The sequence below is a fragment of the Pisolithus orientalis genome (genome assembly GCF_024613125.1).
Source record: "Pisolithus orientalis strain OTSU chromosome Unknown F5J12scaffold_1, whole genome shotgun sequence".
NCBI lineage: Eukaryota > Fungi > Basidiomycota > Agaricomycetes > Boletales > Pisolithaceae > Pisolithus > Pisolithus orientalis.
The window spans coordinates 322,177-342,585 of record NW_026260782.1 but is presented as its reverse complement, the minus strand read 5'-3'; the positions used below and the strand labels follow the sequence as shown (position 1 = coordinate 342,585).

Here is a 20,409-nt window from a genome sequence, read left to right as displayed (position 1 = left end):
ACCCCCATCTTTGATACTGTATGACTCTTACTTATTTGATTGATGGGATTGTTGACTACTGCAGATATGCGTCACGACACGTTGTTTGCAACCACTACAGTGCTCGTACTCAGGGGTATATAATCCTACATACTTCGTCCTGTATCTGCAGTTTTTCGATAGCTTGCAACTGAGCTTCATCCCTTCGCTTTAATCCTTGTTCTCTCTCTGCATGAACAACCTTAGGGAGTTGCCAGTAGACAGAACCTCTGTCAGATCATTGCGATAACTCAGCCATAGGGGTTACGACAAGTTTGGCCTGTAGTCTCCTACCTCACGCACTTTGTGCCTATTCCATTTGAAGAAGTCACCGCACTTGGGCATAACAGTTACGGACTTAGAGAGAAAAACAGAAAAAAGCAGCAATGTACCTAGGTTAAAAGGCTGAACTCTGCTTTGGGCATAAAACAGAAAGCAGACATTAGCCTTTGTGGAGAAGCCAAGCATGGAGGAGGTTGGAATATACACCATAGGCAAAGTCGGCCTATCATCAGATTATGGGAGACATTACAAAGCAGGGTCTGCTTATTGTCTGCCTATGTTTGGTCAACGCTTGAGAAACCCTAAGGTCCGAATTACATCTGAATATGTCGTCTGGTAGCTACAGGTCAGAATTTCCCAGCCAATCAGATTCGCCTTTCATCTGCACAGTTTTTCGTTTCCGCAGTGAATCATTTGTTCCACCACCACAGTATCATGGAGTTCATGCTGAGGCTCTTCGAATCCAACACTCGAGTAACCTCAACATGAACTTCCGGGGGATACCACGTATAGTACTCTCGTATCCACGCCCCAATCTGCGTAGGCACTGACAGCGCGAGTCTTCCTCATTTAGCTACTTGTGTTCACATTGATTCCCACTATTCGAATTATATACGGCTCGATGATACGTACAAGGAGCTGACCACACGTCCCTAGCAATACTGATGTCGTCAGACCTGAATAGATGCACACCTGGAAAGCAAGTTGCCCGGTATTGTACTCCCTCTCTGCTAGTGGCATGGATTTGAACTGTGTTGTAAGGAAAACACGGTTCATACGAATGCACGAACCCACCAACTACACAATATTACCCATTCTTCCTGCCATCGACAAAAATCATGTTCGCCTGGGGAAGACTATTCCTTGCACGCTTATTGAACGTGCCCTCCCTCAAAGTCCTAATTATCTCGTCCACTTCACCACGGGCAATAGTTCTTTGGGCATTCTGCACCACCCCGCAAGGCAACTTCTGTACGACCTCCGACGGCGAGGGCTTCTGGAATGACGTGAGGGCTAAGCTGCGCCTGAAATTCGAAAAACTAGGTACCTTGTCTTTCGCTTCTTGGGCAGCAGCTAGTGAAACTGACGGCAAGGCGGAAATCGGTGGTTTAGTGACAGAATCATGTACGTCGATTGCGGCTTTCTAAGGAATGGTATATCAGCAGATACGATACTGTATCCGAAATTGATACTCACCTGCAATGACAAAGAGAAGGAACAAATTGTACTAAAGAAATCCTCTGGTTTCAAGCTCTCTGCGGTATCGTAGGGCTCCCCGTAATAGGCATATAAAGAGCGCAAGCTATTTGCAACTGTGTCAGACAGTTGCTCCAGTGCTTTTACGCGCTCGGATATCTCTGAAAGAAATGGCTGTGTGATGTCAGCGATAGTGACCGCTTTGTGAAGATAACACATCCTTAACCTCCATAACCTCAACGAGTTTATCGTTGGGCAGTGCATTCGATAGCTTTTTGACGAACAACACCTCTTCCTGTGCTTTTCTGTATGATTGTACGACTGAGTGGACGGATTGGGTAACAAATTGGAACGACACTGGGAAAAATGATGAATTTGAGGCGTTTCGACGGCAATAAGAGACTTACCGCGAGCAGCAGCCTGCACACTGGGAAGCTCCTCAATAAATAGTGTCAGTTTGGGGTCTGTGCGGATCAGTACCCGGGCCATATAGTGCAAGAGCGTAGGGCAATTTGGACCACTCTTCGTCGTTTTTGTTTCCTTCATCTATATGTATCGCTGTCAGGGTGTGGCCAAAGGATGTTTCGTCTGCATCACCTTGAGTAAGGTCTCTAGACGGAAACCGCGGGCACCGCCATGAAAGGTGGATCCATTCAAGGCATTTCCGACAGCGAGAATCGCCTGTACGATCGTTAGGGAGAAGTCGCGGCCCAACGGGAAGGTGAAGCAGACCTGCAACGTTGCCTTGAACCGTTCAGAAGAACGCAATTCCCCACATGCATCATGAACCGTTTTTAGTTCCGGGCGAATCTCATTGACGTCTAGCTCGAAGCGCAGGCGGAACATCATGCACTCCAGCCTTTGCGGAAGTCTCGGTATCGTCATAATCTACGCTCGGTTCAGTTACCCACAGTTGACAGGAGATGGAACGGAAGAACCTCGCTGAAGTATTGATCTGCTTTGGCTAGCCTACTAACGTCCCCGAATTCCTTGATACGAGTGATCTAGAAACGACTTAGCATTTTACCATACTGATTGTGATATGGTGCCCCACCTCATCGGGAGTAGGTAACTGCTTGCTGATTACCTTCAAATCGTCTATGGATAGTTGGGAGCTATCAAGGTCCAGAAGCGTATGACGGATTACCGAGTAGCCCTTCCTAAATCGGGAAAGCATAATGGCTACGATGTAGCAGCAGGTGAGCGCAGGGTTACAGTGTCCCCAGACCGTACCCACCAACGTTGTTCGCTCTGGTGATATCCAAAAGGGAGGTGACGTTCTGCTTTCGCGAAGGGCTGGTTATTTGGGATGGTGTAGAGACAACGCCCATGCTGAAGGTAGCTGCAAGATCATCCATGTTGAACTGCAAGTCTGGCGGGGCCTCAGCCCATACCGTGGAGCTGGTGGCATCATTATCCAGTTTATTCCAAAAAAATGGTTTCAGGCGCGGCGCGTAAGGATTCGCCTTCGTCCGGCGTATTTTGGGGGGTTCGCCCGGAGGCGGTGGCGGCGGAGGGGGTGGTGGTGGTGGTGGTGGTGGTGGTGGTGGAAGAGGAGGAGACAGAACAGTGTCACTAGCGAGACCAGGTGGTGGTGGCGGCGGTGGGGAAGGAATGTGCAAGGATTGTGATGCAAGCGGATCCTTGTTTTCTAGAGCTTGTCCCGCCTGTATGCTCTTAAAGCCAGGATTGACACCCTCGTTTCCAGAGGCAACGAGCGGCGCAGCAGAGAGCGCAAGGAGAGGTAGTGGTGGTGGTGGTGGTGAAACCGTCCCTTGAGAAAGAGCCACTGGTGATGGTAATGCAGAAGCTTCCTCATTGCGGTCGATCTTGCTCTGCAATGGCGTTGCTCTTCCAGAAACGGCTGGGAGAGAGGAGGTGCGAACTTTGAGCTCTAGTTCGGTTACGAGAGCAGATTTTTCTGACAGTGTTGACTGGAGCTTAGAAACTTGCGCCAGCAACGCTGACATTTCAGTGCTCTGTTTGTCAAACCTCTCTAGGATGCGATCTGCTATGGATTGAACATCCGCTCCACCAGATTCATTACCTCGCGCCGGAAAGAGACGGAAGTACACGGATTCAAGAGCGCCCTTCATACTCGTTACCTCTCTGGCACTCTCAGAAAGAGAGCTTTCCAGCTGGTTAACCTGCGTGATACCCACGGTGAGAAGCGGGAAGGCATAGTGATGCATGGACTCACTTTGAGCTTAAGCTTCTCAGCTTCTGCGTCGAGTGAGCTAATTCCAGCCTTGTCACTCTCTCCCTTGGCCCTGTCATCCTGTCTCTGAGTTGCTTGAGAGGAAATTCCTTCAATTTCGCTGCACTCACTTCACGGTGGACGGTCTGTTTTTTGAGGCGCTCGATTTCGCCCACAAGTCGTGTAATTTCTTTCTCCTTCTGAGAGAGACGCTGGACGATTCCAGCTATTCTCTGTGATCGCTCAGTCGAACGCAATAAGCTGTGTGGATACACTAAAATTACCTCGTTGCTCACTTTTGCCGGTGAAGTCGGCTTTGAAGATGATTGGCCTGTTGCACGACTGACGGAGACATCTTCATCGGTGCGAAGACGTTCGCTTCGGAGAGCAGCATTCTGCTATATATCAGGACAGCCATACACTTGGTGAATCGCGATTCCGCACCTGGCGCGTGAGGTCCTCCACTCTATCACGCAACACCCGAATGTCCTCCGTATACCGAGTCAGCACATCACGTCCGGTGATCTTCCGGATAGACGCCAATACGTGCTCGGCGAAAGTAGCCCATGCATCTTCACTAGATTATGTCGGCTCAACCAGGTATGATATCAAAGAAAAATGCCAGAAACGTACGTGTTGTCAGCCGCCCCCAAATATCCTACCAAATCATCCAAAATGGAGAGCATATCAAGCTTGAAGGTACTGAGAAGATGTCAAGCACTCTGCCAATGCACAACAGCGTATGAACTAACGGATCTATGTTCTCTTGCATCACTTGATCCAGCTTTCGCAAAATATTACAAACGCTCTGCGTTGACCCCAAGGAGCGCGCGGCCTTAAGAATGCTTTCTAGAAGGACGTGTTCGGGTTTCTCGGAACACCCGCCACCGGCTTGCACAAGTCTCCGCGCTCTGTCACGAAATTCCTCGTCGTCATCGAATTTCTCTTCCGAGTACACATTCAATTGTGTAAGAAAACTGTCCGGAGGGTTTGCGTGCCTGAGATTCTGTACGACGGTGTTTCAGGGCCCGTCTTCACGCAAGATCCACAGTGGAAACATACCAGCATCACCTCGTCCAAGCCCCGCCGGCTGAGTTCATCACGGAGTACGATCCTCTCCTCCAGGGAATGGGGGCAAATACTGATAGCATTAATAAGCGCCAAGGTCGCTATACGAGTCTCCCACATCCCTTCCTCTTCAGTCGATACTGTTATGCTCGCATTCTGTTCCATAGACAACGAGCCTGGGAGCTTCAGTGTTGCGACTAGCGAGTGAAACCGGAAAACCTCGTTGTGCGCAATGCGATATTCTGAGAAGGCAGCGAGTACAGACCTGTAGCCTTCATCGAAAGAAACCATACATATTGCAGCAAGCATTTCCGCAGCTAGAGTGCACGACTTCAAAGGTGCTCCATGGAAAATGAAATAAACCAGGTGATATATGATGGTTGGAGATAAAAGAATGTTGTCGAAGCCTGGCTGATGTAGGGGTGAGGCCTCAGGAAGATCAACCCTTTATAAGCATACCTGAGTATTCAAGAGTACCCTAAGGCAACGGATCAACTCTAACAACACCATACCCTCCGTGTCGGTCAAGAATCTCGTTATACTTCTTTTCCCAGTTAGGGAGGAAAGCAGACCGCCGATGATGATGATTCCTTCCTCTGCCACGAAATTTTCGATCCACTCGACCCTAGCCGTAGACAGATGCACTCGCAGGGAAATGAGTGAGTTTACAAGCTTTTCACTTGAACTGCGAGTCTTTCGTAACGCATCGACATATGTTCGTGCCGAAATACCGCTGTCCGTTCTGGTGATGGGCTCTCCTGACAATTTAGCCCATAAAGCACTGAAAAAACTCCCGGTTGTTTGAGGTTGTACAGAGTTCGACAGAGACGACTTCTGCGAGTCACTGCGCTCGAACAAGCTGTTGGACTCCTTGTCATTATTTGATGATTGTAGTGTCGACGCGGTTTCTGATCCCCATGTCGGGAAAGCGGAGTGCCTCCCAAAAAAACTGTTATCTCCGAAGAGCCGAGGTATAGGAGGAGGCAGCAATAAGGAGTTGTTCGAAGCAGCAGGAGGTGAACTAGAGTCCTTCTCATTTCGTGAATGCAGTAAGTCTTGCATAATCCTTCGCTTTTTCTCTGGAGATTGTCGGTAAATATTCGCTCTAGCATCCTTTTGCAATCCCAATTCACCCTAGAAATGGCAGTGAAATTGGGAGAAAATGGTCCTCATAACTGGGAAATCGTACCAGACAGCGTTCTAATTCAGCCGCATCGGTGTCGCTCCATTCTTCTCCGTGATTACTAATCGTCACTGAGGGCGTATAGAAGCTCCCGCCAGTACTTTGTTCCATTAAGACAGGCTCGCTGATGCTTTTCCTGTTGGCGGATGCAACGAGAACGGAAGTAGTGGCAGGAGCAGGTTGGGACCAGCTCGGTAGGTAGCTCATGAGGAGATTTTGCGATATCGAGCTCCTCCATTCTGGCGATCCGACTCTGGAGGGCACATCGGCACTAGGCTTCTGTTGCTTCGCGGTACTCTCGTCATCTGTCCGAGTAGCAAGGTCCGTTTGCCCTGAGTTAGTGTCCGCGGAAAGGGATTGGACAGACGAAGAGCAAGGTTTTGACCCAAAGAACCATTCTTCTGGAATACAGAAATGATACGTGGGCACATCCCCAGTCGAAGTTTGCGTCGCTCTCTGCAGTATTTCGGTTATCCGAGCAGAGGATGCAAGGGGAGTGACTGCGTCGGAAGCTCAGATCCTGATGCTCAGCTCCCCAGACAGAGAAGAACTTACCCTCTGAACCTCTGAATGACTGTTCTAACACATAATTAATCTTCTCCCCTCTCTTTGACCCGGGCATCCGTCTGATTAGACCAAATTCTTCCACGATAACGTTTATCACATCTTCGACAGTTGTGGTGGTCCCGATAAAGACAGTCCACTTGAATCCATCGTATACCTCGGGGATGCGAGAGAATACGAGTTCGAGTGATAATGAGGGATGCAATGAGACCAAGCGGCAAACAGGGTCGTTCTGGGACCTCAGACAATGAGTTACGTTATCCTCCAGCAGAGGTACTAGCGAGTGGATGGGAGCAATGGAAGGTATAAGCCCTGCACTCTGCGATTAATACTGGGATGAGACCGGAGTACTGAGTGGCTAAGTACCTGTCTCTAAAGCATCCAGCTCCGTTTGCTCCCACCGGCGGCCAGCCTTCTCTCTTCGTATTAGTTGGAGAGCGCACGCCGACGACGAAAGGTCGGGCAAACCGGTCGCCTTCACTGCATCCAATCGAGTAAGTGCATCAATGAGGTCCTGAGCAGTTGCATTTGGTGATATGGTCGTATACTCAACACTCTTATCCAGTAATAGTACCGGAACGACTATAGTGCCACTGGCTGGCATCGTCGTTGCACAACCGTGTAACTTCACCCTTGAGCGCGCTGAAAAGAATAATCTCACTGGTGCATGTGAAGCCCAGCCGACATCCAAATGCTGCCACCCACATGTAGCGAGATGCTGCTCGATAGGGTTGTGACCAAATTAGGACCACAAGTGCGTATCACTACAGCGATTCGTGAAATGTTAGTATAAATTGCTCGTCACGCTCTGCTAATGGAATCACGACTTTATTTCCTAAGCTAATTACACTTGCTATACACGTCTGTTAGCTAGTGTCAACAGAGGTACATGAAGGATAGACATAGCAGATCGTGCCAACACTAGGCTCTTCCATTGGCAGCTTCCACTAACCATGGTTCAGGCAACGAGGATGTGATGGCGAGGGTAGGATTCAGTGAGCAGGCAAGGGTATGCAGTGGGCGTAATTAAAAGAGCTACCGCTGCCAAGCGAGAACAAAGAGCGGAGGTAATTTCGGCATGGAGTCTTGGGGAGAGGTTTATCGACGTCGGGATACCCTTGCAGCACCGGTAATGTGCGCGAACTCTTCGTGTAGTAGTGATCAGGTAGCCAGAAGTTGGCTTTCATCGGGCGCGAATTGTCATGGAGGGGACATATTCTGGGGGTGGTCAGAGAGCTGGCGATCTGGGAAATCACTAGTTGATGTGGGAGGAGCTCATAGCCCGCAACATCCAGTCTGTGATCCAATGCAACGATAAACTGCGGCTCCAACTCTTCAACTTCCGCTCTGTTGAACAACATGCTCATCCTTGCCCAATCGTGACTCGCCGTCGAATCACCATGACCCAGGTGCTGTGAGAGGAAAATATCGTTCAATTCTAGCAGATATGTAAAAGTTGAGAAGACGTACTCTCAAGGCTAAGACGAGAGTTCCTATGAACAAGCGTTCATAAACTGCTTCCTTATAGTTTGCAAGTAGTTCCTCCCGCTTCAGGCGGTCGATATAGACCAGGGCAACTGCGATCCCATAGACAGAGACACCGGATTTCTTTATCATCCTCACCGCAAACTGTCTGAGGAGTGAGTACTCTGGTAGTTGCGAGGGGGGGCAGCAGCGACGAGGGAATAGATTTCCCCTTGAGAATTCTACCGCATTGACTATGCAATCTACAACGTAGTCTGTGAAAAAATGATGAGAATGAGATCATTAGAATCATTAGGTGACTGGATGGGGACATACCGTGTAGACGGCTTTCGATGTCATGAGTGAGATTGGTCAAGTACTTCAGGTTGATAGTGTTGGCCATTGTGGTCGAAGATCAGGATACAGTGGGAGACGAAGAGACTGGAGGGAACCCATTTTATAGACATAGTAAAGGGGAAGTTTGAGGGGGTAATTCGAAATGCTCGAGGGGAACTTGACGGCGTAGTAATCCGAAGTACACCCCCTAACTCGGCAAGTGTCGAATGGCATCGGTGGCTGTCCTAGGGGTACTGCAACGGAAGCAACTCACTGAAGAGTAGGGCGACGGGGACTGCAAGTAACAGAATCACGATCAAATATATACAGGCAACTTAAATTCAAGTGCTAACTACATAATAGACAGGCATAGTAAATGTAACGTCAAAGAAATGTGTATCAACACGGGATAATTACGTCGGAAGCTTCCACTAGTGACGAGGGTAGGGTTATTTACCCCTCACGATCATCAAAATCGACCCGCCTAATCTTCAAAAGCAAGAGTGCGTCGCAACCAGCTCCGCAAAGCACACAAGCCCCTCTGCCGAAATGTGGCAAGAGTTTTGCCAACGGAGCTGCTACCCTCTGATTCCACCAACGTTAGCGAGCTACCACTGGACGCCGCGTAGTGGTGTGTGGGATAATACTGTGTGTTCATTGGGCGTGAAGGGCTGTGGTTTGGACAATACCACAGTGTTCGGAGGGAGGAGAGGATCTCGACAATTGGAAGTGAGTGCTCCAGCAGTTCATCATCCGAGACTTGTAGGTCGTATTCCAAAGCATCAAGAAAATCGAGTTCCATTTGGTTAATCTCCTTTCGGCTGAAGGGCAGACTGAAATCAGTCCAGTCCTCATCTTCAAGAGGAACGTCACTCTGGTGCTGTTGAAGTAAACCATAAGTCACGTTAGTTAGATGTAGAACTGTTAGGCACGCGCACTTTACTAGCCAACATAAGGGCTCCTAAAACTAGGCGCTCACGGGTTGCATTATCAAAGACGAGGCGCTCCGTGAGTATCAAACGGTCAATATAGACCAAGGCAACTGCAATTGTGTAGACCGAAGGGTGCGACAGTGTGACGAGGAGGATAACAAACTTCCTGAGAAGAGCATATTCAGGTTGATTGGATGGAGGGCAGCAGTAAGCTGGTGGACATCCTGTCGCGAAATCAACCGCATCAACTACACAGTCGACGACATAGTCTTGAAAGAGAACGTGAGGAGCGATGAACAGTAGAGGATTGCAAGAAGACATACCACAAAGACGATGACGTTGGTTGTTGGATATGTCGACGAATTGTTTGAGGTCAACGGTGGTAGACATTGTGAACGTCAAGAGTTAAGAGGAATAATAGGGTAGCTCTGAGGGGGAGACCCATTTTGTAGGAGTATAGGGGAAATATCTCTTTTTGGTCGAGAGGGGTAGAAAGTGATTGCGTAATCTGCACAGCCACCGGACCGAAGCCGAAGCTGTTTCTCCCTTCATCAAACTGAATGACGAGTGGTACAGCTGTGCGAACAGAACTGGAATCCCTTGCAAGTTATAGCCCACCTTATCGGTGATTTCTTGGATTACGCTGGGCCCCAGTCGCCCGAGTCTGACTATGGAAGAGGTACCATTGCAGCGACCACTATGATGCAGAAATATCGTTCCTGATGTAACGCGGTCAGCGTGCGGGTAGTGTCGACGGACGTACCACGTGTTTAAAACCGTTAAGAACTAAGCTTCATCATCGTTTTCGCGAAGGGGTGGAAGATAGTCGAGCTATTTCTGGCTCTTCCCCGAACACTCGTAGTGTACCAAAACAACTTGGTGAATGATTAGTGCGAGGTTGATCCGTGCAAATTTGTACTCAAGTCTGGTACCATTACTAGTGTTACTGTAACTCAGCGGATCCGGATTCAGTCGAAGTAGACTGGAGAAGAGGAAGAGTGCTCCGAGATTGCATCACCGCTGGTTCCTCTACAACATCAACCCATCCCTTGCTGAGTCTCTGCTCCAGAGCCTGGACTGCAGAAACATCGAGCACAACCCTCCGCCATTTTATCAAGTCGTACACGTGCAAGTCATCGGCGACTTTGAAATCTACTCCTGGAAGATTTCTTCCTGCAAGCCGTAGCGCTGGATTTACCTGTGACTCGCCAGTGACAAAGAGCGTTCCGGTCATCCACCCCAACAGGTCGAGCCTCCGCTTGAGTGTCCTAGTCTTGGGGCAATACCAGCGCAAACGTCGAACAACACCCAACCTCTGCTCTTTGAGTTTGGCAGACAACGCGACCCTCATACCCATCTCGATGACCTTTCTGTTGAGCTTCGTGCTAAAATCCCGTGGCTTCGGACCAAATGCCACACCTCCGCCTCGAAGCATTGGGCTTTGTCCATCTCCCAAGCGAGCTCTACCAGTGCCTTTTTGGGGGCGGATTTTCCTGCCAGATCCTCGAACCTCGCCACGGGTCTTGGTACATGCCGTTCCTTGTCGTTGGGCATCGAGATAGTGAACCGCACAGAGGTGTAATATGTCCTTCCGGATGGGATGGTTGAACACCGTAGGATCCAAAGCGACCGCTTGGTCTTTGACCTTCTTTCCGTGCAAGGAAGATAACGTCAGATATACAGGCTGAAGAGGGTCCGCAGCTTTAAGCAGGTCAGGAAAAGCAACGGTTTAGTAAATATATGGTACCTTTGGTTGCAGGCTGTTGGGTGTTAGACAAGACAGCGGTTGTCACCGTCCGTCGCAGAGATTGCGCCGGCTGCCAGAGCCTTGTAGGTTACTAGTGCTCTCGCGAAACACAAGAGATACACACACCTGAAGGAGAGTCCGCCAGTTGACGGACCACATTTGTAGCTGTAAACACTAATTGGTTGGCAAAAGTGGCAGAGCTTCTCGATGGAGGATTACGAAATCCCCGAAGTGGGACGACTCCGAACAACCTCCGAGACAAAGGCAAGTGCATATCTCGAAGTCCTACAGAATCTACTAGTCTACTGGCTTATTGTAGCGCCGTGTCCTCTGTGATTCTAAAGCATGTGGACAGGTATCCCCGATAACTCTGATAAACTCAAGTTGGGCGATCCTCCTGCTATTATAGGACCCACACGATGTATCACAATCCCCGCTAGTAATATGGCATCAGCGCTGAGCGCGTGGTGCTTTTTATTCCTTCCACCATGTCTGCAGAGCTTTCGGGGAGAAAGAACTTGCTGGGTTCGACAGACGTGAGGGATCCTGACGTCTCGGTTCTGCCAGACATTCAAGGTCAAGACAATGTAGAAGTCTTGGTAGCCTCCGCAGATAAGAACGAACCCCTGGTCACTAGGAAGGAGCTCTGGAGCTATTATCGTAAGTGTGGTTTGTTTGCATATGCCGCTCTGTCTGTCTTTATCTTTGTGGTTACCTAGTGTATTACAACGGAGACAATGTAAGTGCCTATGCACTTTACGCCGTTAAATATTGAGGATGTATCAGGGTGTTGGACCTCTCGGTTATACCCAAACGTTATTCCAAGATCTTGCAACCAATGCTGGCCATGATCCAGTTGCGGGTCCTGGCTCATCTTGCACCGCTTTGAACGCGTCGGGTCAGTGTGTCCTACCATGGGGCTCGGGGACCAAATCAGTGGCTAGTATCGTTCTCCTCGCCAACGGTATCAGCTTCGCCATCATGACCTCCATCATCACTACGATCGGTTCTGCTGGTGACTACGGAACGTTTGGGCGCTGGCTTCTCTTCGTCGTGACCGTCGTTTGCTGGGCAGCGCAGTATGCCTGCATGGCGTTGACATGTACGTTTTATTTGCAACGCCGTATTTCGTGTTACCATTGTGGATTATGGCAGCTCCCAGTCGCTGGAAGCTTGCCATGGTGTTGTACATCATTGGTTTCGTTTCTTACGGCGCAACGCTCGTATTTTACGCCGCCGCATTTCCCCGACTTGCCCGTAATACTCCACTTTCACGGAAATTGCGTGAAAAGTACGAAATTGGGGAGATTTCCGCTGAGGAGTATGAGACGGAGGAATCGTTGGAGAAGAACAGGATCAGCAACATAAGCACGGTCGGTTCTCTGTCTCTGATTCTGTTTATGGTAGACGATCCCTCGCACAGATGCACAGTAATGTAGGTTATGTGGCGACTTATGTGCTGAACCTCGCCTTGTTGCTTCCTCCCGCGACTGCCAACAGTCCCCTCGTCGATAGCTACGTTCTTGTACTGTGAGTGGCTTTCAATTCTGCGAGTGGCTATCCCTAACGCTGAGACTAGCGATAACACATATTGGGTTCTTCTTGGGATATGGTGGTGTGCGTGGACGGTTTGGTATCCCTATCTACCCTCGCTGACATTGTGCAGTTATCTACCAGTTACCACGACATGGTCCCCCCTTACCCAAGGGTGAACATTACCTCACCATTGGATGGAAGCAAGTAAGTACCTGCTCGTCTGGATTTATAAATTCACTGCTCACGACGTTCATATATGAGATATGGGCAGCTGTAAAAACATATAAGCATCTTCCTCACACCTTCGTATATCTCGTGGCATATTTCTTGTTAGCAGATGTCAGTACCCCTGCTGCTCCTATGTGGCCACAAATGACGCATTTTATATATCTTACAGGGATTGAACACTACTGGCACTCTGATTTCTATCTGCCAAAATGCCAAGTTCAGTTTCTCCTTCCTGACATTGACGTATATTGGATTATCGCAAGCAATCACATCTACGATCAGTACCCTCGGGTTCTGGTATATCCAACGACACTGGAAAATTAGCACGAAGAAGATGGTATATGGCGTATGCTGTCTTGCGCGCGGTTGCTCATTCCAGTCCAGTTTGTCGTTACGAATGTTGTTACGGTTTTGATTCCGCTTTGGGGTATGATTGGTATCTGGACCGACAAGTTTGGGTAAGTTCTTGTCCCGTTCACTGGTACACCAATATCTGATGAGTGATTTAGCTTCCACAATGAGTGGGAATTCTGGTATGCCGACATTTCATGTGTACCCAAGACATCACTGAGTGTCCTTCACTAAGGGCTTATAATATTGTGTTTGGCCTCTTCCAAGCACCCTACTACGCCTTCTCGCAAACGATGATGGCTGAGCTCAGTCCCCCCGGTTTTGATAACATGGTACGTCAGAACTGACCACATGCTAACTACATCACATTCCGACCGCATCTCTATCTCAGTTCTTCGGCTTGTTCGGTCTCTCGAACCGCGCCTCTTCAATGGTTGGACCCAACGTGATCCAAGCAATCATCGATGAGACGGGGAACAATTGGCAAGGTTTTCCTTTTCTGTTCGCGTTGTGCACAGCAGCGTCAGTCATCATTTGGTTTGCTGTCGATGTTGAGAAGGGCAGACGGGCTGCGGTTAAGTGGGCGTCGTCCCGGAGAAGTTGAGATAACACGGGACCGCGCACTCGATGCTGATTGCAGTATCAATTAATCCTTCGTTAGAACAGAGATATCGGTTTTCCGCTTTGTTGTGAGTCTCTCAATGTCGTCGATGAATTTCCAGATCTCAGAGAATCCTGTTTCACTGCTTAATATGTATCACGCTGATATAGACAATCGGCACTGGACTCTTGGACTGTACTCTTGTCGTTGCTCGTTTCAGCTTAGACCTCATCGCCAACCCTGACATTGACTTGAACAGTTTCATTATTTTGAATTCTCGGTTTGACTGGTCGAACCCTTCCTCCAGGGTCCGGGCACCATGTGACAAGGGTTAGATTTCCACTCATTTAAGGTGTTCAAACGGAACCCCGGATCAGCTAAGGTCGAACCTGTCACGCAAACCTAGATCGTGCCGTTCAGACGTTCAACGTTCACATCCACGAAGTGTTTCATTATGTAAACACGCTGGCGAGTTTTGATATTTGTTTGATTCTTGCTCGGTGCTCACGTTCAACCCTACGGCGTGTGCTGCAACTTACTAACGCAGCAGAGATATCAGTTACAAGTTTCATAATGTAACCACTATTATTGGTGCATCAGCGCACACTGCGTCAATAGTCCTGGATATCCGAAAATCCCTGGATAGAAATATGCAACGTACGGCACTCCGCATCCGTCGCGGCATACATTTCAGTATACCGCCGGAATGTAACATCAGTGATTTACGGGGAATTCAACTGATGTGTATGTACGTATATGGATCCGGAGAATTGTTGCTCAGCAAAGAATAATCATTCCCATTAGGGGCGTCACGCACCACACCTGTTCTGTCAAGCGGAACAGCCAAGATGCTGTGGTTCTTCGCTTTCTTTTCATCATACGGTGAGAACGCCTCGGGTGTCCAGGCCGCAGCAATACTGGGTCGAATGATGCAATCCAAGTACATTTGGGAACCCTGCGCCGTTTACCACGTCCGTATCTCGTTGTCAAGTGCGGTGAATACTCAATATTGCGGACCTAACCCATGTCTGGCGTTCACAAGAAGCGGCCAAAATAGCGCGTTACCTTCAAAGTAGAGTCGGTCATCCAACAATCCCCGGGATTAAATTTTCTAAGCGCTGCTCTCCCCGAATTGTAATTTGCTCCTCTCACACTACACCCAAATCACTAGTTATCTCGTAACCACCGGTCATTCCTTAGCTATCCGAGGTTGTCCGAAGCAAGGATCAAAATGTCGGGGGCCGAGACTTGTCACTAATAGTAGCCTCGACCAGACATTTTGGGCGAAGGAGTGATATTTCCCCAAACCTCCAACTCCACGCTCCATTTCCAAAAACGACCGGTCGAGACTACCAAATCACGCATGCCGTGTGTGATCGCACCATGGTAGGTCAAAATGAACAAACGTTTTCATAATTGCAAGAACAGGTCTCGGCCGTCGTCTATATAATACAGTTTGCAATTCTTATTGTGATATTCAACCAAATTCCTGTACTGGATCTCACGAGGACCATGAGAGCATCGTCAACGCGTAGTCCCCATCTTTGGACATCCACTCCTGAACAGGATAAGCCCCGGAAGCAGCCCACAACACCTGCCGCTCGACGCGGTCATACTTGTGGGAAAACGCGAAACGGATGTATTCCCCTTCGTGGACAAGAATAGGTGTTTCTGATGGAATCTTGACCTGTGTTTCTTTAAGGCAGCGGAAGTAGGCCTCATTCCGGCCCTCTATCTGCGAGGAACGCGGTTAGCTGCACTGCTTCAACTTAATCTGCGGAACTTACCTCGTTGTAATAGGGGTTGTAATCAAAGCACGAGACTTCAAGGACGTTAGCATTGAACAGGTCGTTAATGTTACCCAATGCGTTGAGAGCGAAGCGACGAGTGACGCCTGCCCTGTCGTTGTACGCAGCACGGATGTCGTCGAGCTTGTGGTATCTACTGTCGATGGCGACAATAAAGCGATCCCTGGGAGCCAGAACATCGCCGAAGGTGCGAATGAACTGACCAGCTTCCTCTGCAAATTTGCTTCAGTTGAGGAGCGCGTATGGAGAGGGTATAAAAGCAATACTCCGTGTCATATTGCCAACAGAAGAGCCCAACCACAGGATGATCCTTGGACGGTCTTTGACTTGCTTTAGCCAAGTACAGCCGTCATCGTAGGTACCCCACAAGCCGGCAAGGCTGACATGGGTATAGCGACCTTTCAACTCCGCAAGAGTTCGGAGCAACTCCGGCTTATCCAAGTCAAGCGCGAAGTATGTCACATCTTTACCTTGAGTTTCCAAGGCATCTAAGACTAGAGCGGTTTTGCGGAGAGCCCTATGCAACGTGAGTGGCAGGGATAGGTCTATCGAACGCCAACAAACTAACCCGGCACCAAGTTCGAGGAGGATTGCACCGTCTGGGACGGAATTGGCGATTTGATGGGCATGGCGGGATAAGATATCAATTTCTAGCCCAGTGAGGTAGTAGTCTGGCTGGTACGTGATCTGCTCGAACAGACGCAGGCCCTCCTCGTTGTACAGTAACAGGTTCGGGAGTTCTTTCTCATTATATGGCTTAGAGAAACCGGCAAGCACATTGGCGCGAATGCCGTCCTCCAGGGCAGCGACTGTGACGGAGTGCGCAGTGGATCGTATGTCAATGATTGGAATGTTTGTTTCAAGGTCTGGGGAGGCACCGGGTCTGGAGCCCGGGAGGACCGGCACAGGTGAGGGCGAGGGGACAGGACCGAGCATACTAGCAGTGAGGGAGCAGCAGTGAGGGAGCAGCGACCAGTCTAAGGTAGCGTGTGGGTAAAGTAGACATCAAGGATGCTTTTATAGCCTGGACAACAATGCTTTAACGCGCAGTTGGCTTGATGGATATGATAGAACCACCGCAGAAGACTTCATTAGTCCTGCATATGTGTTGTCGAAGACGGAATCCTCCTGCTAAGTACTTACGAGACTGGCATAGGCTGGCTTCGGTAGATTGGTGTTTGCGATCGATCGATAGTTTATTGGGAATCTCTCTATCCCCGAACGTTCACGGTGTTGACCTCAGGATTCCCTTTCCTAAAATCCGAGTGGAATTCCAGAGGTGTTTCCCATGGATATTGCGTTGCTGATGGGCCTCGCGAGATTACGCCATGCGGCTATGAACAGGCGGTCAGCCCTGTGCTGGACGATGCACGGCAAACGGGGGCCGTTGTTTTCCGCGATCGTCGACCGTCGAGTCTTTGGTTTGCCTATGGGAGACTATTGTTTTCCAATTTCCATCATGCGCCATTACTTACAAGGGTACTCCTCACCTCTGTCTTACCACCCTCTGGCTACACTTTCCGTCCTGTTGACCTCTAAGGCTTTTGGAGCGTGAATGAAGTTACCTTCCAAAACTCCACTGTTGTGGTCACGCCCGATGAGCCCCACAGACTGAACGAGGATGCCCCGGAGGCAAATCTTTCGGTCGAAGAACGGAGTCCCATGTCTGCCATGGCTTCACTCCTACTTGCTGTATCTTTTGTACTAGAGAAACCTCTTGCACACCAAGTGTCCAATTTCCCTGATGGCAGTGCACGGGCGTGGTCCGTCGTGATTGAGATGAGTTAGCTACTCCCCTTCGCATCCGTGCAGGCTCTTTTCGTGTTTTTGTAAGCCAACTTTGAGCAATATTGAAAAAAAAAAAAAAAAAAAAAAAAAACGTCAAATTCACGTACTACGAATACATTTCCGAATAACAATCTGCACCTAACATTTCATGGAAGTACTGTACATTGTAAGCGATCAAGAGAAGACTGCGGGAGACGCCACGTCACGCCCAACACGAGACCGAGTGCCGTACGAAGGAAGTATCCGGTACCTAGTCTAACTGACGACGAGTCCGTAGATAGAGGGGAGTGGCATTTAAGCAATGAGGGAGAGGAAGAGATTAGCCTTGAGACCGTACTCCAACATGCGCTTGACGAGGAAGTTGATGGAGGTAAGGTAGGTGCAGTCGGAGACGTCAGTGACTCCAGCGCTGCTAGTGAGCAAGCCGGCAATCCTGCCCATGCCATCGATGACAGTCGAGCCAGAGTCGCCAGGGCTGGAGAAGGGACCAGACTCGGAGTTGCGAGGCAAGACGGCGACCTCCTTCGACATCTGACCGGGCTGGCCCTTGAAGTAGACCCTGGTGAACGAACGGATGGTGTTGAGGCGTCCGACGGTGAGGTCGGGGGCGTAGCCGCGCTTGAAGACCATCATAACGCACGGGTCATTGGCGTGGTCGAAGGTCCTCGGGCTAGGCTTCCACATCTCCTCATCGGGGATTGTGCCGTAGAACTCGAGGAGACGGTCTCCCGGGTACTCCAGCGAAGGCGGGTTGGCGGGGTGGGGGAACATCCCCGCAGTAAACTCGTCAACGATTTCATCGTTGATCTCAATCACCGCCCAATCCTCAGTAAACCCTTCCTCCCCGACGTCAAGACCGATAGGGGGAGACAGAACGACGTAGCCGAGGACACGGTTCTCTCGCTCTTTCCAGTCTCTGGAGACATCAGCGAGGAACTTCTCGAGGTTTTCCATCGCCTCCCTCGCCTTCTCCAACTGCGGCAGGACCTGTTTCCGCTCCTTCTCAGCATCCTCATCCGTCTGCTCAGCAGCCTCCAACCGCCTCTCGAGCTGCCCGATGATGATCTGCTTGCTGCCGATCTCAGACTCGATGGCCTTGAGATACTTCTCCATCGCAGCATCGCCAAATAGCAAGACGTTCTTTCGGGGCTGGCTGGAGTTGCCATGCTGGTAGAGTACGTTGGGATCCTTATCAGGATGGAAAACGACATGTCTGGCTGTGAGAAGGTAGAGCTTGCCGGGGTTGCGAGGGTCGGTGAAGAAGAATCCGCCAGTTCCCTCGATGGATGGGGTGACTTCGGCACAGATCGGGAGACCGAGGGCAGTGGAGAAAGGCTCTCGGTCCCGGGCGGTGGCGTTGGAGGTGAGGGCTGGCTTATACGTCTTGTGACTGGCGTAGCGGAAGACCTCCGACTCGCGAATTTCGACGTGGACGTCGTCCATTTGGTGAGCGGTAAGGATGCCCTTGCAATGAACAGCGATCTCGACGCCATCCTCGGCAGAGAGGGAGCCAGGGACAACTCCGATCCATACGATAGCGGGACGGGGAATCTCGTCATCGTAACCTATACGAACTGGGTCTATACTCGTCCACTTCACCCCCTTGGAATCCAAATATTCGAATATGGCGGGACCAACCGAGGCCTCCCAGATGTCTCGGAGAGGGTGCAAGCCCAGAGGACCAAGCTCCTTGGTGATAAGGTGTGCTTCGGGGCCCGTCGGCTTGACCCAGACGTTGGTGCTGGAACGAGCGACCAAACGGGGGCGAGAGTGTATGCCGTAATAGTAACATTCGGCCTCGATAGACGAAGGAGGGCTCGGAGCAGTCGGAGCGGCAGGGACAGTGCATTCGGAATCAAGGCTGTTGGTGGCGGCCATAGCAACACGACTGGTGACGAAGGTAGTGGTAGGCTCGACACGAACCCAAAAGGAGAAACTGAGAACGAGGAAGCAGTAAAGGAGAAAAGGAATCCACTTGAAGAAAGATTTAGCGCAGAGTCAACAAGTTGGAGAACTTGGCCGAACAAACACCCCGAGGCGCGGGCGATCGGCGAATGCGTCATTTCTGACCTCCTTTTCTATCAAGTGAAAGCGATGGGTTCCTTCATAAGTTCTCAGCTGTAGCCAAGTGTTAGTGAACGATTTGAGTGCTGCAGTGATACAATCAGACCGAGTACAAGTTTGACATGGCACGGTCCGGACTCCAAGGTACTGGCTGTAGGGAGCATGTCGCCCCTATAGTATGGGTGACCATCAGTGAATGAATGTATCTTGAATAGCATACAGTCGTTCCCCCTCTAACTTGAGAATCCAAGTGTATGAAAATATTCGCATAGAAATAATGCACAATGCCTGTAGAATTCGCAATCTCGTGCAGCGGATTAGACTAGATCTCTGCTACAAGTGTCTGAAATCACACAAGTACTGCTCTGATACTCCAACAACAACATTTGATGTTTTATAGCTTCCACAATCTTGCCTTCTTAAAACTAAGTATTCCGTCTATGTAACTATACCATGCCTTCGATGTTTGAGGCTTCAGAAGAATAACAGTTGCAGTGTAGAGGCCATTGCACACGTGGGAAAGTATTATCACGAGGAAAGTGGGAGTAACCGCATTTGGCAAGAGATCGGAAGGAGCAGGTAGCATCCTCGGATTGGGCGGACGTTCAATGACCCCCCCCCCAAAAAAAAAAAAACGGTATATATGTCACAGGGGAAACCGGTCTTGTCGGCTGCCTGATTATCTACTGCTAGAGTGCGCATTGGAGACTCAGACTGATATCTTTGCGTCAAAGAACCCGGAAGGAGTCAAATATTACTCATACGTGTTACGGCCAGACAACAGGGGCGCAGAAACCAGTGACTCAAAGCGCTCAGAGGGCAGGAAGTACACCGCCTTCACCACCATGGCCGATGAAATCGATTCTACTGCCACAATTTGCGAGGCCTGTGATTGACTCTAGTCATCCATCAGGGCTCCATGGAAACCCCAGTTACAGACATGTATACCAGCACTAGTATCCTCGTAAGTATTGTTATGCAGTTATTTCCGAACACCCTAATAAGTACTGCCTGCACAACAGTTGGTCATCATCATGTGGGTAGT

At 49.8% G+C, this 20,409-nt stretch overlaps 7 protein-coding genes across 7 annotated transcripts; 1 reads left to right on the top strand and 6 right to left on the bottom strand.

Moving 5' to 3' along the window:
• Positions 1-858: 858 nt before the first annotated feature.
• F5J12DRAFT_789942 (formin homology 2 domain-containing protein) lies at positions 859-7,234 on the bottom strand. The gene is made up of 22 exons (XM_051743803.1): positions 6,876-7,234; positions 6,501-6,821; positions 5,952-6,445; positions 5,222-5,896; positions 4,757-5,173; positions 4,447-4,700; positions 4,328-4,396; positions 4,139-4,271; positions 3,979-4,089; positions 3,826-3,927; positions 3,698-3,781; positions 2,735-3,644; positions 2,552-2,679; positions 2,436-2,501; positions 2,230-2,385; positions 2,095-2,178; positions 1,905-2,043; positions 1,724-1,854; positions 1,498-1,671; positions 1,349-1,444; positions 1,096-1,297; positions 859-1,028 (listed from the first exon to the last, which is right to left on the bottom strand). The coding sequence occupies exons 1-21, from the start codon at positions 7,111-7,113 to the stop codon at positions 1,109-1,111; spliced, it is 4,971 nt and encodes a 1,656-aa protein (XP_051605380.1). The 5' UTR covers positions 7,114-7,234; the 3' UTR covers positions 859-1,028; positions 1,096-1,108.
• A 101-nt stretch (positions 7,235-7,335) lies between these two features.
• On the bottom strand, positions 7,336-8,558 carry F5J12DRAFT_4558 (uncharacterized protein). The gene is made up of 3 exons (XM_051739522.1): positions 8,310-8,558; positions 7,980-8,248; positions 7,336-7,921 (listed from the first exon to the last, which is right to left on the bottom strand). Exons 1-3 carry the CDS (start codon positions 8,374-8,376, stop codon positions 7,502-7,504), a joined length of 756 nt encoding a protein of 251 aa, XP_051605379.1. The 5' UTR covers positions 8,377-8,558; the 3' UTR covers positions 7,336-7,501.
• Positions 8,559-8,757: 199 nt separating this feature from the next.
• F5J12DRAFT_4325 (uncharacterized protein) lies at positions 8,758-9,938 on the bottom strand. The gene is made up of 4 exons (XM_051739398.1): positions 9,860-9,938; positions 9,565-9,797; positions 9,248-9,510; positions 8,758-9,189 (listed from the first exon to the last, which is right to left on the bottom strand). Exons 2-4 carry the CDS (start codon positions 9,629-9,631, stop codon positions 8,794-8,796), a joined length of 726 nt encoding a protein of 241 aa, XP_051605378.1. The 5' UTR covers positions 9,632-9,797; positions 9,860-9,938; the 3' UTR covers positions 8,758-8,793.
• Positions 9,939-11,236, bottom strand: F5J12DRAFT_4324 (ribosomal protein L4 domain-containing protein). Its single transcript, XM_051739397.1, has 3 exons — positions 11,115-11,236; positions 10,989-11,058; positions 9,939-10,942 (listed from the first exon to the last, which is right to left on the bottom strand). The coding sequence occupies exons 1-3, from the start codon at positions 11,145-11,147 to the stop codon at positions 10,185-10,187; spliced, it is 861 nt and encodes a 286-aa protein (XP_051605377.1). The 5' UTR covers positions 11,148-11,236; the 3' UTR covers positions 9,939-10,184.
• Positions 11,237-11,476: 240 nt separating this feature from the next.
• Positions 11,477-13,890, top strand: F5J12DRAFT_931974 (autophagy-related protein 22-like protein; the record flags this gene model as incomplete). The annotated part of the gene is made up of 13 exons (XM_051749550.1): positions 11,477-11,648; positions 11,708-11,727; positions 11,775-12,090; positions 12,144-12,361; positions 12,412-12,518; positions 12,568-12,605; positions 12,655-12,728; positions 12,786-12,863; positions 12,922-13,089; positions 13,137-13,210; positions 13,262-13,285; positions 13,339-13,435; positions 13,495-13,890. 13 exons carry the CDS (start codon positions 11,477-11,479, stop codon positions 13,705-13,707), a joined length of 1,599 nt encoding a protein of 532 aa, XP_051605376.1. The 3' UTR covers positions 13,708-13,890.
• A 1,079-nt stretch (positions 13,891-14,969) lies between these two features.
• On the bottom strand, positions 14,970-16,460 carry F5J12DRAFT_789914 (histidine-specific methyltransferase). The gene is made up of 6 exons (XM_051743802.1): positions 16,081-16,460; positions 15,779-16,029; positions 15,492-15,724; positions 15,202-15,439; positions 15,095-15,160; positions 14,970-14,993 (listed from the first exon to the last, which is right to left on the bottom strand). Exons 1-4 carry the CDS (start codon positions 16,446-16,448, stop codon positions 15,206-15,208), a joined length of 1,086 nt encoding a protein of 361 aa, XP_051605375.1. The 5' UTR covers positions 16,449-16,460; the 3' UTR covers positions 14,970-14,993; positions 15,095-15,160; positions 15,202-15,205.
• A 931-nt stretch (positions 16,461-17,391) lies between these two features.
• F5J12DRAFT_789907 (uncharacterized protein) lies at positions 17,392-19,674 on the bottom strand. The gene has a single exon (XM_051743801.1). The coding sequence runs from the start codon at positions 19,176-19,178 to the stop codon at positions 17,595-17,597; it is 1,584 nt and encodes a 527-aa protein (XP_051605374.1). The 5' UTR covers positions 19,179-19,674; the 3' UTR covers positions 17,392-17,594.
• Between the last annotated feature and the right edge of the window lie 735 nt (positions 19,675-20,409).